Source organism: Bombus bifarius, unplaced genomic scaffold (genome assembly GCF_011952205.1).
Source record: "Bombus bifarius isolate JDL3187 unplaced genomic scaffold, Bbif_JDL3187 scf7180000008014, whole genome shotgun sequence".
Taxonomy (NCBI): domain Eukaryota; kingdom Metazoa; phylum Arthropoda; class Insecta; order Hymenoptera; family Apidae; genus Bombus; species Bombus bifarius.
This window is the reverse complement of record NW_022884390.1, coordinates 950746-967042: the sequence shown is the minus strand read 5'-3', so window position 1 is coordinate 967042 and position 16297 is coordinate 950746. Positions and strand designations below refer to the sequence as shown.

Below are 16297 nucleotides of genomic sequence, written 5' to 3'. Positions count from 1 at the left end.
TACAAAGCCCAGTAGATCGCTACCAGTGATAAGTTGACGATTCCACGCGAAGGTTACCGATTAAATTTATACACGGCTGATGCACGAATGCTCGGAGACACCATCGAGAAATACTTTATCTAATTGCTATCATCACACCAAGAAGCAGACACTGCGACGCGGTTACCATGGGAAGTTAGAACAAGTGTCAGCATCACAAATGTGTCTGCGGTGAACACAAAAGCATCGACAGGTAGATAATTGCCTATAAACACGCCGGTATTATTTCAAGGCATCTGTCGGTCTAATAATTAATCGTGTAGTTATCTATTCAAGCAAATCATGTTCTATTGTTAACGAAAGACTAAAAGTGAAACGACTTAGAAAAAATATTTACTTCTTTCGTTCGCCGTAAATGAACGGAACGTTCCTCTTAATTTGGAAAGGTAAGATAGAAATATGAAAAAAAAAATAAATAAATAAATACGATAGTGTCACGAGAGACGAAAATGAAACTGTAAGAAATAAAATCTTAATTAAAGTCGAATGGTTTTTAGGGATTTGTGTCGTGAAATAAGAACCGAAAGAACTGAAGATGAAAGTGGTTGTATCTGTGCTAAGCATACTGTATATCGTAATAAGATCTGCCGAATGTGTACCAGAATTGCAGTTAGTGCAGATCGTAAGGATCAGGATATTTAAATAAAATAAAAATTGCGTGAGACCAAATGCGTTTCGCTAAAAGCTTTCTTATTTGTTTTTCTTTTACTTTAATTTTATTTTATTCTTCCTTAAAAAGCGAGAACCTAACAGAATAAGCTGCTATAACACTCGAAATAATTTTTCAGGTATTCGCTCATAAAACGCACGCTCCAATTTTGGATTTGATAGGTAACAACGACATGAATTTACCACGCAGTTTAACTTACGAATACTTTAACACAGCTCCACTCAGTATGCCTAACGTAAGTTCCTTTCCTTCCTTTAAAAAAAAAAAAAACTGATAAATTAAAACGCCCTGCTAAAGAAAGTTCAGTGCTGACCTTCATTAGTAGAGAAAATTAAAATATAGTTTTGGAAAATATGTCAGCTAATTACATATATTCACGTATTATCTACGAGTATATGTAGACATTAACATTGATAACGAGCCAGCTTATGTAATGAATTTTATTTTCAACAGAAAACTGTTGTGTTAAAATTACATATTAAGCCAATTGGACATTTTTGTCAATTTCTTTCTAAAAGAAATGAAATCAGTCATTTCTGGCTAAAGTTTTCGTTAACTCGTTTTTCATATAATATTTCGTCTTTTAATCATCCAGAAATTTATTTACTCGGTCGGTGGATAATTTTTAATTTGTTTTATTAGAATATTCTCCCATTGATTTCATAGCCGAATTCTTACCATTGGTGTTGAGTATCTTCTGTATAGACAATTTCCTGGAAATCTAAACAAATATTGAAGATAATCGAAACAAGTACAGGAGATAACTTATTGTTCTTTGATGGAAATTCTTAAAACAATCTTCGTACCGTGCGCGTGGATACAGCAATTGATCCAAAAATGATTATATCGTTTTCATAACTCTTTTTATAATTTACATTTTAACAGTTACTATACAGTTAACGATGCAACTTTCTGATGAAAGTTTCTACAAATTGATATTTATCTTATATTTACTTAGCGCTTTATGAATTATACAAATTTTTATAAAAATTTGATAGAAATAGCATTACAAATTATCATATGATATTTAAAATTACACGCGAATTTCTTTTTATACATTGAAAGATATTTGTTCATTAAATGAAAGTTGTACTTTGAACAACTATCAATAGTGACTCAGTCAATATGATGAATCTAAATAACTTTAATGACTTTGCAAGTTTATCAAACAGACAAATACTCCATAGAGTCGTGGAAATAATTTAAATTTATGATCAATCATGATCTTTCGATCCTTTGGAATTCATCCTGATCGAAATTTTTTGGAAGTATCTTTGTATCGTGCGTGTGGATAATACTTGATTTAACATTTTTATTTGTTCTACTACTTAATAAAGCATGATATAAATTAAGAGCATGACGAATGATAACTCTAGATTAATCTTGTTTAACAGGCCAGCATGCTTAACATGTATAATCTAGGAGTCCATTTACGAAAGGTGTACGGTGAATTTTTGGGTGATCTTTACATGTCTGAGACGATGAAAATGCAAACGGCCGAATATCCACTGTCGATGCTATCTGGTCAATTAGTAAATGCAGGTCTTTGGCCTCCAGCAGAAATTCAAAGGTGGAGCGCCGATATAAATTGGCAGCCAATATCCACAGGTAAAAATTCATAGCATTTTCATTCATTTCTCATTTGTCAATTTCTATCAAATAATGAAATATTCGAACAAGTACTGTCCTTAGTTCGGTACTAAAGAGAATTAAGGGAAACATGTCAATTTCGTTCAAGAGACAGTGATACAATGTTGGACCTCGTATATCCAAATGGAAATAATTTCTTTCTGACAGTGAGACGATCTCATCTGGAATGTGCCTCTACTAGTCTTATTCATCGAATACAACATAATGTCATCATTAGACTGCAGATACAATTTAATGGCAAATTTATATTTTTACTAAGATATAGATAAAGAAGTGGAAGCTACGAAAAAATTTATTTCTCCCCTAGATATCAGAACAAATATTATATTTTGGATATTTTATACGTTTTTGCATATCATACTCATTCTGTGGATTTTTTCATCTTTAAGTTCCTCACAAATATAAATATAACTGTATAAGACAAGATATTAAGTACTCTGTATAGAAGCCTATAAAATCTATTTAAAAACATTCATTATCGAATGGCGAAAAATTTTTTCAAGAAGAAGCTTACGAAGTCGTAGATGATAAAACGTGTAATTCTAGTTGAATCTTTTTTAACTTTCGCTACAAATTTTTCAAGCATCCTGACAAACGAATCTGTGAAAAATTCGTAAAGAAAGTGCAATAGGCAAACGATATAGAAAAAATATAGTAATTTATCAATTTTGTAGATTACACTGTCGCACAGGAAGATACTTTATTAATGGGAATACAGTGTCCGAATTTCGTTCTCGAAATGGGAAAAGTGCTGAATATGGCTCAAGTGCGGGATAGAGTATCGGATTATTCATCTTTGTTCGATCATATATCTCGATCTATTGGAATAAAAGTTCAACGACCATCGGAAGTGGCTTTACTATATGCTGTCCTTGAGACAAAAGTAAGATATTTAAATGAGCAGCTCCTTGTAAAATTGGACATGAACGAACATGATGTATAATCGATACGTTCCTATTATTAATCATGTCTGAAACAAAAATATCGCAATGTAAAAGTTTTTTGAGGTAAAATGTGTGTACATCGTTTATATTGCTTAACTTTTATTACTTCGATAGTCTTTCGTTATTTTTTAAGTTAGAAGGTTTTTAAGTTAGTTAGGTTTTTTAAGTTATCGCCGTCGGATTATTATTATTGACGACAAGTTCAAAGTGTCAAGCGTATCACGTGTATCGGTTAAATGAACCTTAGAGAACATAAGTGAAAATGAATGTTATTGCAGGCTGACTTAGAACAATCGCTCCCGCACTGGGCAAAAGACATCTTTCCTGATGGAGCAATGTACACTGTGTCGTTGTTGGAATATGATCTCCTTTGGCAAACCTCACTACAAAAGCAATTAAATGGAGGAACGATTCTAAAAGAAATTTTAGCAAATTCGCTGATGTATATCAATGGACGCATTCCTAAACAACGGAAGCTCATGATGTATAGCGGCAATGAAAGAAATATCGTTGGTGTTTTGAAAGGCCTAAATCTATGGTCACCACATATTCCTAACGAAGCCGCCTCTGTGATATTTGAACTGTACTTTGACAATGAAACAGAAAGTTACGGAATGAAGGTATACATACTCTTACATTATTTTATTTCATTACAGATACGAATGTTGAAAATAATTACGAGATTCGTAAAATAATTAAAAGTTAAAATATATTTTCAACAATAATTATAAAATACGATGATAGTGCTATTTACTTAAGCAAGATAAAAACAAAATAATAATCAATATGGAATAATTAAGAATGTGACATACATATATTCATAAGAGAGAAAGACGTAACAAAAGATTTTATGTAATAGTTAATTAAAAGAACTTAATTTAATTTTTATTAATCGATAATATTATTAACAGTGTAATTTTTCTAATTACTTTAAGCATTTATACATACATAATAAATCCTATTAATTAACTGATTAAACGATATTAAAATTATTATTATTTTAGATTAATTACTATACGGGAGTAGATGGTATCACTCTCTCTTTGAAAATGCCAAATTGTACAGAAATTTGCCCGATTAAAACGTTTTTGTATTCGATAATGGATCTATTACCGCAAAACGCAGAACGATTATGTAACTGGAAGAAGATTGATCTTCCTATAATACCAGATAATGCTATTTATAGCAGATCTGTATCGCATACATTGAAAAGTATTACATTTACGTTGTTATTAGTTATTACTTTATTAGTAATCAATTTGTATTAATCAATTCAGATTCGTTGCAAATATTCGAATAATTTTAAAAAACTCTTTAAAACATCTCTCTCTCTCTTTCTCTCTCTCTCTCTCTCTCTCTCTGTAATCTCTTTAATCTCTTGCTCTCAACATTGAAATCTCAATATCTTTAATAACAGTTTATAGTAATATAGTCATTGTATAGGTAATTGGAATATATAAAATATGATATATTGAGTACGTAGATATTATAATTTACAAATAGTTGTGAAATTTTAATGAAAATTGTATAAAACAAATAAAGAACATACTTAATGCTTTAATATTTAAAATGTATTTACTATATACAAAATATTATAAGACTTTTATATACATATAGAATATGATATTTAGTACCTGGTATATATCTCAATATACTAAAATTACGTTTAAAATGGTGCACTTAAAACGAAATCATTTATTCATACGTCAATAAATTGACTAATTTTTGCGCTTTTTTTGCAAATTGAACAAAATTTTCTATAGCAATTACTGCAAAATCATCCAAAATCATTAACCACCTTCGTTCCCTTGTCTGTATACTATCCTTTACTATTATACCTTCGAAATTCAGTTGTTTTTTCCATAAATCGACGACAGGTGGTATTACTTCTTCTTTTTCAAGTTGATTATTTTCTTTATTACAGAAAACTGCTCGATATTTTTGTAAGCAAAAATTTAAAGTATAAAAGATAATATGTAATTGATTTATTACACTATGTACATCGGCCTTTTTGTTATTTATCAGAGAAATTAAAATATTTCCGTAAGATTTTAATTTTGCAGTTAAGTAATTTATTATTTCGACACAAACTTTCATAGAACTGCATAATTGTAAAATAATGGAGATCTGATGAGTCAGTATTGTAACCTAAATAAAAAAAACATGACATTAAATAAGAGAATAATTTCGTGTCTAAATATTACCATATAAACATTTAAAAAATTTTTAGGAATATCTCCAATTCTAACAAAGTGTAAAGATGTGTTTTGTATTTTAAAACAATGCATTTTTTAAAAGCTACTATCATAATTTCCTTGTATTATGACTAATAACTTTACCCATTTATTATGGCTATAATTTTTATGTTCAACTTTTACTTCTCCTCTTATCTCTAACGACAAGGAATTGACATATTCTATTCCTTAAATGTCTGTGCATATATTATACTTACAAGTATATCTAACATGTATTATGCAATACGCGCTATAGCATTCAATTTAACATTAGCAATTGCGCATTAAAAATTATTATTAAAAGTTAATAAATATAGCTAATTTTATGTATTGTATCCATAATAGAAATTATATATATTATAATTTACCTTGTTAAACTCACTAGTTCCTATACTCTTATCCAGGATATCAGTCACTACCTGCACAATTTCTTGCGTATACTCATTAGTTTTATTTTCAGCTTCAGAAACGTCACAGTAATCCAATATCGCGTTTACAGCCTGTTCTTCTAAAGTATCTTTCCAACATCTTTTTCTCATATATTGTTTCGCTATTCTCTCATTTTGGAGAACCATAAGAATCGCCTTTATCGACTTAAAAGCAATGTCGTCCACATTTAGAGTATCAAGCGTAAATTTCAACCATTTCGAAGAAATTTTCTTCTCTTCTTTTTTGGTAGCCTTAGATACAGTCGTTTCATGGACAGATTTTAATTTCTTTCTCTTGCTGCTACTTCTTTCGTATTCTGCATCTTCGATCAAATTTTTATATCTTTGTCTATTTTGCGCGCACAATTCTTCACCGTCATCGTTTATGTTTTTATCATTTTCTTGTTGCGAACAAGATAAATTTTGTTTGGAAGTCCAATTTTTCTGTGTCATATCTATGGTAAGAGACTCCAGATCATGCGTGTAATTCACGATATCTTTTTTTTCATAAGGAGTAATATTAGCAATTTTTTGACTAGGCGAGATACTAATATCTTCATTATAAATGCAATTCGTCGTTGGTAACCATTCTGCGCTTAATTGATAAGTATCGTAAGCGCTGTCTTCTTGAAGCGAGCATGTGTTATTAATCCGATTCGGTGAAATTATAGGACTTTCATTGAAAAAATTCGAATCACAAGTTTGTGTCAATGGTTTCACTATCTGCTTATTCGATTTTGAAATTAATTGTTCTCTTAACTGACTACAATTCTGTTTATATGATGAATAATTTTTGTTAGATAAAATAATGTCTGAAAGATCGTTATCGTCTGAAGCAACAGTTAGATCATCTCTCGTTCCGAATAAAGTTCTCGTTAAAACATCGCTGTCCTCGGAAAATAATTCTGCCGATTTTTCCTTGATAAAATCGCTTTCTTCGAGTAATGTTTTATCTTTCTCGTTTCGTACTATGTTATTAGTATTTTGACTCTCCAGAGAATCTTTAATTAGGTCAGAAACAGAAGAGCACTCTTCGTCTGAATCTTGAATGATATAATTTTTCATAGTAATATCTTGATGCATGCAAGGTTGTACATTGAAGAATCTATCAAGACTTTGAGAAGAAGTAAAAACGGAGGGGCTGACTCCTTTTTCAGTGAAAATTCCAATTTCTTGATTTATTTGTTGGTGATAAGGTTGCAATGTGTTATGTTTTTCATTGTGTACATCGCGTGACGGATCAGTATTACTAATATACTCTGAATCAATGTCGAAATTCGTATCATTCTGTTGATCATCATTTAATGAATTGCTCAAATTTTTATGATCGTCCTCTTCAATATCAGACATTAAGTTTTGACTATAAAGATTAAAATCTTTTCCTAGAAAAAATGTAGTATACCCTTAAATAGGAATTTTATTTTTATTATTTTACTACAACATATTAACTAGCCGTTTGAAGATACAAATTCACATGAAGTTATTTGAAACAAATACTTAAATAATCTGTAATAAATTCCAATTGAAATTTGACTACTTCGAACTAAATAATGAAATAAATGAAATAATTTAATATATTAAAAAAGATATCTGTTAAAAATATTAAATATCGAGTTCTTGTATCATTACCTGTGTTCTTCCATTGTTTATAAAATACCGAATGAAATTGCTCGACGGAAATAGTTTTCATAAACATTGTGGCTGACTTTAACCAGACCATACTTTGCACAAAATTTAAATCATCCACACATTCTCCCGTATAATCCGATATCTTCTCAGAAGTTTGAATAAGATCTCGAGGAATATTCAACAAATGTCTACACCGACAACAGCTTGTATTATTACTATCACTAAATTTTTTTAATTCCCTTCCATTCATTTCTATTAAAAGATCCTCGACGATAGAAGAATACAATTTTCCATCTGTTTCTGATAAACTACTTGTAAAATTTCCTGTGCATCAATAATTATTTATAAAAAAGTTTATTAATATTTTATTAATTGCGTTGAACATAATTATTCAATAATTATTATTAGGTAGTCATCAAATTTATTAGCATAAAGATGAATTATATTAAATAATTATTGAATAAAGATAACATTTATCAAACAACCTAATTCGCATGAGTTACGGTACGAATATTTCGCATATGCACATTGTAATTCAGAAATAACGTTGTTCCGGCTTTCAACATGTAGTTTCAATCGTTCATTTTTATTAATATCGTTTTCCATCTTGGACAGAATGATATGTAGAATTATAAAGTAATAACAGGAATTTTAAAAGTACACCATTATAAACTATATATTGTGTCATGTTTACTGATATATTTTTTAAACAATATATATATTTTACTAGACAGCATTTTGTAATGTTTCAATTTTCTATTCAACTCAGGTTGATGCGCCCGTTAATTGACTTAAAAACAGTACTGCCAATCTCACCACGAATCATACCTAGATCATACACTCTGCTTTCCATTGTCATGCATTTCCATGCTATGTACGTAAGTACACATTACGCACGTTTTTCCCATCGAAAGAACCGGAAGAAGAAACATGCATATAGTTTGGCCGTTTGATCGCTAGGGACGGTAATTCGTGGAGCATACTTTTGACTCAATTTCTTCTATGCTCATCGGCGATATCCTTACTAATCTCTAGTGTATACAGTTCATGTGTTCCAATTCTTTGAAATGAGAATAACATTTAAATTAGAATTCATCCTAATAGTTTCGTAACACCGCGATTATAGTAGATATGCATAAAGATAAAAAAACATTAATGAATGCATAATAACTAAATATCTTTTAATATAATATATACATTAATATATATACAAATACATTACAAACATTAATTCGTTCAACATTTCAGAATTGTAAATTTGTAAACGACCTTTTAAGATGCAGTTTCACGTGCTTCCGGTTTATCGATCGAACCGGTAAGAACATAGTAGTTTGGATTTAACAAACGGGAGCAAAGTGGTTTTTGATTTTGCTATTATTACATTGAAGAAACACTTAATACTTTACTGTAAATATGAATTCACTTACATCTGAATCCCTGACTGATAAAGAAAAGAGTGATCTTATGCAACAAATTAAACAAGAAGTTGCCGTTGCAAATGCACAAGAAATGCTTTCGGTACGATTGTAGAAATACATTTGCAAATTTAAAATGAATGAATAACATATATCACCTGGTTTCGTATTTTCAGAAAATGTCAGAAAAATGCTTTAAAAAATGCGTGATTAGGCCCGGTACTTCTCTGGATAATACCGAACAGGTAACCTCTTTTGTTTGTAGAACGTAACCTTAGTATAAAATGTAACCTATCGTGTTCGAAGCCTTAAAAGTATAAAATAAATTTAAATGTAATATTTTTTATATCACTATTAAGTAAATATTATTTAAGCAGACGTAGAAAAGATATAGCAAATATTTTATTAAATACGAATAATAAAAAAACTATTTAATGATGTTATATAAATATTGTGAATATTTATATAAACAATATGTGGAAATTATATTAAATATATTGAATTATACTATATATAAATGTAAACAAAGATAAAATATAAGAATAAAAATTGTTATAAGACCTCATAGAATATAAAATATATTAATGTATATTTGATGTAAGTGCACATTTTCATTAATATTAATATAACAATGTAAGTAATTTTAATTTACTTACAGAAATGTGTAGCAATGTGTATGGATCGATATATGGATGCATTTCATCTTGTATCAAAAACGTACAGTGCTCGAATACAGAGAGAGCATGACAGAATGTAACAGTACAAATTGTTAAATAAATTGTTTCTGGTTGTACATTGTGTAATTGTATACCAACTATTTTTCAAATATTGTTTAGGAAATATTATAACTGTAATTATTATGTATATTTATTAGCAAATCTATGTCATTTATAAATATTGAATAATTTTGTATATAATGTCATTACTTCTGATTAAGTTTCAAGACAGAATAGATTTTTACATTTGTAACATTTTAAAAGTTAGAAACCCAATTTTAATATTACACAGTGACATTACACTGCCACCTGTATTTCTAAAACGTTAACAAATAAATAAAGATGCATAAATTTATAATTTGCGTCTCATTTATTTAATGTACTTTTTTCCCATCTTTCGTATATCTGTTAATATATCTGTAGATAATCTCTCCCAGAGTTACAGAAAAATTAATAAATACTTAAAAATATAAAATTTTGTTAAATAAGTATGATGAAGTATAAGCTAGGATTGATTATAAGGTGTAAAATACACAGCAATTGCAAAAGAGAAAAATCTTTATAAAATAAATAACATATACATGAATATTGTTACATCGTACTTCAAAATCATAAATAAGTAACTTAGGTATTTTGTAAATCCCGCAATTCCATAGTATGTATTTGCATTGTTTCTTATTCATACACACTAAAAGGCACAATATAGCTACCAATACTTCAACGTGGTTACAAAAATAAATCTCTAGAACTGTATGAAAAAATATTGTGAGTGGTTTATTAATACTTCATCTGTTCAATTTGATAATATAAATTAGTAAATAACAATAATTACAACTATTTCATATCAATGTTTGCAAAATCTATAATTAATTTGCATACCAGTGCATTATATGCCATTATCATATATACAGATCAATACAGACAGTTTGTAACATAACAAATCGATGTTATTAGTTATACATATCTTTTTGTTATCAAAAAACAGCTGCAAAGATATGTGTATATAGGTGTAGATATATATGTGTATAAAAAAGAAATTCATTAATATTTCTTCTAATTTTAAAAAATATATCTTTTCAACCTCTTTTATACTGTACTTACTTATATGTTTGGTATAGAAAATAAAAGATTATGTATTCATGTTATGAATTTTCCAAAGGGAAAAAGAAAGAAGTATTTATATACAGAGTGAACCAATGAAAATTGTTATCTGAAATATCCTGATGTCCGTTGATTTGATTAAAAAGTGTTTCATATGAAATACATTGCCTTTGAGGGGGTATAAGGAAGTTAAAATACATTAATTGGATCCTTTGACTCTACTATGCATTTCATATGAGATATCCTTTAATAATAATGAGGCATTTCAGGTAAGAATTCTTATTAATTCATCCTATATATATATATTTATATATATATAACAAGACTTCCATATATACCAAAACGCATATGAAATGTGAGATTTCATATTAATCAGCTTAGGATTAATTGAAATCATTTCCAAAACTACATAAATATAAAAATGTTTGTGTACCCTGCAATAGAAATGCTTACACAAAAACACTTTCTAGTTTCATCAGAATGTGAAATAAAATTTGTCGATATACTGTGATAAGTTGTGAAACATTTCTTAAATTACTCTCTCTCTTCTTCTCTCTTATAATTTATGGTGAAAAATACTTATGTAAATTTCTTTACTAATGCTAACAATACAACAAAAGTGCAATAATCTTAATAACAATGGAATGTATCTATATTTTACATTCTATAAAGTGTAGGAATGTTCAGTATCATCCTGAAATTGTTTTTATAAAATTATATGTTATATCAATATTAAAATGTAACCACGTTGATTGGTCAGGAACACACCTGCTTTAATATATACATAGAAATAAAAGCTGATTCAAACTAAGGGATTTCATTATACTTAATACTGTAAAAGTAAAGATTTTACTTCATTCAAATGATTTATATGATTAATGGTATAATTTCTAAATAAACAACTTATTTTTTAATATGTGTTATAAAAAAAAGATGAAAAATAAAATATGTTATAACAGTATTTTGTTTTACTAAAAATAATATGTTTATTTATGTGTATATCTTAGATATCTTTATAATAAGAACAGCAATTTTCTGTAGAACTAGAGTTATGTGGTATGTAGAATAAGTTAATGACATAATTATAATATTATTATAAATAAACTCTTGTTATACAATTAAAATTCTAAGGCGTATTAATCAACTATGAAATCTCTTTGTTTGAATCATTTACAATATTTACTATTGATGACATTACAGTAATTGTGTGCTACTCAAAGTTTTGTGAAGGAAGCAGGCTGTACAAACAGATTTTGATTTGTCAAGCATCCAGTTGATCCATTATGAATTGTACTTAGTTATTGCATCTTATTTGGGGCATAGTATATTTATAACAATATGTTTATCAAGGTATTGGATTGCCCAAAAATTGAATTACTTAGTCTAAAGCTCTCATTAGTTATTTAAATATTACGATTCATGGATGCAAGAAAACATATAAGCACCTAATCTTTCATTGAATATCAACTTCAACTTTTATAAATACTTTTCGTTTTATGCATTTAGCACCATTATCTTTGAAGAAAAATAATTTTATATATTTTTTAGGCAATCCATTTTTAGACGGATGATTTACTGATATTGCTATCAATACTATACCAGTAACTTTAGTTAAATGAGGTAATGATACTTCAGTCATAAAATCAGACACAGGAATTATTTTGATAAACATAACAAAATTGCTACAAAATTTTTTCAGAAAGATATAACTAAGTATTCAACAACCATTAATGTAACTGATTACTTTTCATTTTTTAAGATATTTTAACATTGAGATAATTGGCTTTATAAGTAATAATACTAGACATATTTACAGAATAACGTAGAAGGCAGTTTGTCTGAAAGCTTACAAGCAAGAGTTTTAATATTACTCTTCTAATTTAGTTAATAATGTATCATAACTTAAAAAGATGATTTAATAGTATATTCACTTTAATTAAATAGTGTTTCTTTGTTTTTGATATCAACTTAATTTTTGAATTTTTAAGTAACTACTTCTTATTACATTATAAAATTATAAATATGTTTACAACGTGTATTTTATAAAAAATTTTTAATGGAACTTTTATATGATTCTTATTTTTAATATTCTCAATTACTAAAAATATAATTTAACACTTTATTACAATAATAGCAGAGAGTAATGGCAGTTTATCAGTTTATAACATCTCATCTTTTTTAATAAAATTTGTGTAATATTTTTATAAAAAGTTGAGTTTTCTCATGTCATAACCAATATAATATCCTTCGTAGAATATTTTTTGTTTAAAAATTATTTTTCTTAAATACTGTTAAAATGAAATTCATGATTTATAAAAATACATTTTTGACAAAAAGTTCTTACAAAGTAGTGAAAATATAACATTTATAAATATATATTCAGACATTTCCCTTCTACGTTTTTTTGTAGGGAACTTATAAGTATTGAGCCACAAACGGCAGTGCCATGTTAGAAACCAAAATAATTTTGCAAATTCATGAATTCATAGCAATTTGCATTAATATACTTGATGCCCTGACATAGGAGGATATTGAATATCAATGCTCTAAATGAAATAACATTTTAGTTCTTACAGTAATTCACTAGTGCAATTTATGAATTACAGTTCCTTTGCACAATTTGCTGTAATACCCGTTGCAAAATTTGACATGTTTTTATCCATGTTTATATCTTCAAGCTAAAATGGAATTATACATGCAATACTCAAAAAAAATGTATATATATATGTAAAACCATCTTTATATGGAAAATTATGTATCAAAAAATGCATCTAAATTCATATAAAATTTACTTACACATGATGTGCTGCTTAGTATATCATTTATATCTTCAATTTCTTCACTTATGTCCTCGCTATTAGTACTGTGAATTTTATCTTGTTTTTTCGTTTGTAATTTTATTGGACTATTTGATTTTTCAGGATCCTTCGAAGGACTTTGATCATAAGCACTACCAGACGCAGATGAAACAAAATCTTCTTCATAATTATCTATACCATCAGTTCCTGAAAATATTATGTTTATGATACAAAGATTATGAGAAATATGTTTCAAAGATATGCAACAACATACCAAGCCCAATATCCATTAATTCCTTCAAATCATTAATATTAGTTTTTTTACTATTTAATGGTGGGAGATCGCTAAGTATAGAATGTGATTTTTTATCTAAAGATGGTAAATCTTGTAAAAAGGTATCAGTATTACGTATATCATTAATATTTTCTCTTTTTCCGTCAACAATAATTTCTTCGAAGTATACAGTTTTTCCAAAACTGTTTCCAGTATTAACTGGTTTTCTGTTTTGTATATTATTTACTATTTGTAATTCCAAACTATTTATATTATTTTGCTTACTTATATCTTCATTTTGATTTGTTTGCATTTCAGTAACTATAGATTCATCAAACTTAATTAAAGGCTCGGTTTTATTTAGTAAACTTGTTTGAATGAGTGTATCTATCTCAGTCTCCTTTGTTGTATGATTCATCACTGTACTTGTGCCATTTGGACTTGTAGGGAGTGTATCAAAATTCATACTATTGTTCCCTTTGCTATCAATTCCATCGTTCTTTTCATTGTATTCAGAAGTTGTACTATTCCTGAGAGAATCATTTTGCATCTCACACTTTAAATCATCTATTGAAACATGAACAGATGTTTCTTTATTTCTCTTATCAGTTATTGTCACATTTATTGGAAGTTTTGGACTTTGCTGTGAAATGCTTTCTAATTTATCCGATACATCATTATCATTTGACAATGATGTAGTTTCATTATTTAATACTTTTGGAATGGAAATTTCAAATGTGGCATTAGCAATATTTGTTGTAGTTTCAGTTGTACTAAATTTGCTGTCAGTTTCATTCTATAAAAATATTCGTAATTGTAACAGTTTTATTTCTGGGTAATTAATTTTTTAAAATATTTATAATATTTTATCTTACAATCTTAACCTACATACCTTCTGTGTGTTATTAAAGGCACTGTTCATGCTATTTTTTAAAATTTCTCCAAGCAATGGCTCATTGGATTCAATACCTAATTCTTCACATAATTTATTTCTTCCAACATAATTATATTCTTTTCCAAAATAAGTTTCTGGATCATATACAGATATTGTATAATCAAGACCAAAATACTCTAGGAACTCCCTAACCAAGGAAAACAATAATTTTCCCTCTGAATTAGCCAGGTACTGTTTTACAGTTTTATTGAGAAGTGGTTCAGGGTTCTGAAATATTTAATTTACATGATGAAAACTATAATTATAACATTGTCTGATGTTGTTATTTACTTTAATATATATCAGATGTATATTTGCTATTTATAAATCTATATAGGAATGAACATTTATTTAAATAATGTAAAAATAAACTATGACAAACTATGCATACACACAGATGCTGTAGTGCTGGAGCAACAAAATACATTCTTCTATCTACTGTTACTGATGGACATCAAAATTATGATCAAAATTAATTAATCCAAAATAATTTTGTTGACTTTGACAAATATTATATAATTTTGAAATTTAATTGCAACTCTTATTAATTCAAGTTTGTTATTTACTTTTGTTATTTTGTACATTTTATTATTACCAGCTATGATTTAAAATGATGTAAAAGAACAACTTTTGTGCATGAATATATAAAAAAAATTGTTTGCATTTATCTACTGTAGAACATACCATTACAGATTCTTGTTCTTCTAGAGCTAAGAAAACACTTGCCCTGAGTTCCGCCTATAAACATTATAAAAAATTGTTAAATCAATACTACGACAAAAAATATAATTTTGATGGGAGAAAGTTCTTTGATGTGATCTACATAACCTATAAAAAAAATATAGTTCTTAGAAAAATTTTTATCATACCCGGACTTTTGCAAGAACACCATTGTTTTCAAGTGTTTGTACCACCAAATCTCGTAATTCTGTATCCTCCTCCATGGAAATGTTTCCGTCTATCATGATTATAAATAAAAATTACTCTCACAAACACTCAAGAAATGTAAATATTTACGCTTTCCATCGCGTGTCTTCTTTTCACATCTGTTTACCTAGAGATTATATTTTTCTGTCTAGGGAGTTTAAATTCAGAAACTGAAAAAAATTTTATTTCTATCTGATTATTGTTATGACCATATATTGATTGCTACTTTATATATTAGTATATATAAAACAAAAGTAGAGCATATTTTATAGTAGACATTGTAAAATAACTAATATGTAGTAAATTGTAAACTAAATTATCAAATTTTATTATTTTATTCGAATATGTTACAAATGTATCAGTATTACCAATATCTTTCACTTCCTAATTAAAAGAAATTAAATTTATATAAAAATTTTCTTTACAATACTGAAAATTACTTGATTAGGTAGAAAAATATTTTCATTAAATATTCGATAATATTCGTATACGAGAAACATTAAAAATTGTATTTAATATACCGGAAGTAACATAAGCT

The 16297-nt window shown here is 27.7% G+C and overlaps 4 protein-coding genes across 7 annotated transcripts; 2 read left to right on the top strand and 2 right to left on the bottom strand.

Moving 5' to 3' along the window:
• The first annotated feature begins 1 nt into the window (after position 1).
• On the top strand, positions 2 to 4807 carry LOC117206948 (venom acid phosphatase Acph-1-like). Of its 4 annotated transcripts, none has more exons than XM_033446683.1 (8): positions 2 to 232; positions 316 to 425; positions 537 to 661; positions 828 to 944; positions 2104 to 2317; positions 3034 to 3242; positions 3582 to 3923; positions 4308 to 4806. In XM_033446683.1, the coding sequence occupies exons 3-8, from the start codon at positions 575 to 577 to the stop codon at positions 4569 to 4571; spliced, it is 1233 nt and encodes a 410-aa protein (XP_033302574.1). In that variant the 5' UTR covers positions 2 to 232; positions 316 to 425; positions 537 to 574; the 3' UTR covers positions 4572 to 4806. The 4 variants fall into 4 exon arrangements, with proteins under 4 accessions (XP_033302574.1, XP_033302572.1, XP_033302571.1 ...); XM_033446681.1 differs by having other exon boundaries at positions 303 to 425; XM_033446680.1 differs by having other exon boundaries at positions 2 to 425.
• Positions 4808 to 4900: 93 nt separating this feature from the next.
• LOC117206945 lies at positions 4901 to 8716 on the bottom strand. The gene is made up of 4 exons (XM_033446674.1): positions 8423 to 8716; positions 7595 to 7918; positions 5906 to 7347; positions 4901 to 5451 (listed from the first exon to the last, which is right to left on the bottom strand). Exons 1-4 carry the CDS (start codon positions 8451 to 8453, stop codon positions 4999 to 5001), a joined length of 2250 nt encoding a protein of 749 aa, XP_033302565.1. The 5' UTR covers positions 8454 to 8716; the 3' UTR covers positions 4901 to 4998.
• Positions 8717 to 8853: 137 nt separating this feature from the next.
• LOC117206949 (mitochondrial import inner membrane translocase subunit Tim13-like) lies at positions 8854 to 9802 on the top strand. Its single transcript, XM_033446685.1, has 3 exons — positions 8854 to 9112; positions 9186 to 9254; positions 9668 to 9802. The coding sequence occupies exons 1-3, from the start codon at positions 9008 to 9010 to the stop codon at positions 9764 to 9766; spliced, it is 273 nt and encodes a 90-aa protein (XP_033302576.1). The 5' UTR covers positions 8854 to 9007; the 3' UTR covers positions 9767 to 9802.
• Positions 9803 to 12919: 3117 nt separating this feature from the next.
• Positions 12920 to 15916, bottom strand: LOC117206946 (myb-like protein D). The gene is made up of 6 exons (XM_033446675.1): positions 15702 to 15916; positions 15517 to 15570; positions 14791 to 15060; positions 13899 to 14694; positions 13623 to 13831; positions 12920 to 13504 (listed from the first exon to the last, which is right to left on the bottom strand). Exons 1-6 carry the CDS (start codon positions 15795 to 15797, stop codon positions 13427 to 13429), a joined length of 1503 nt encoding a protein of 500 aa, XP_033302566.1. The 5' UTR covers positions 15798 to 15916; the 3' UTR covers positions 12920 to 13426.
• Positions 15917 to 16297: the final 381 nt, after the last annotated feature.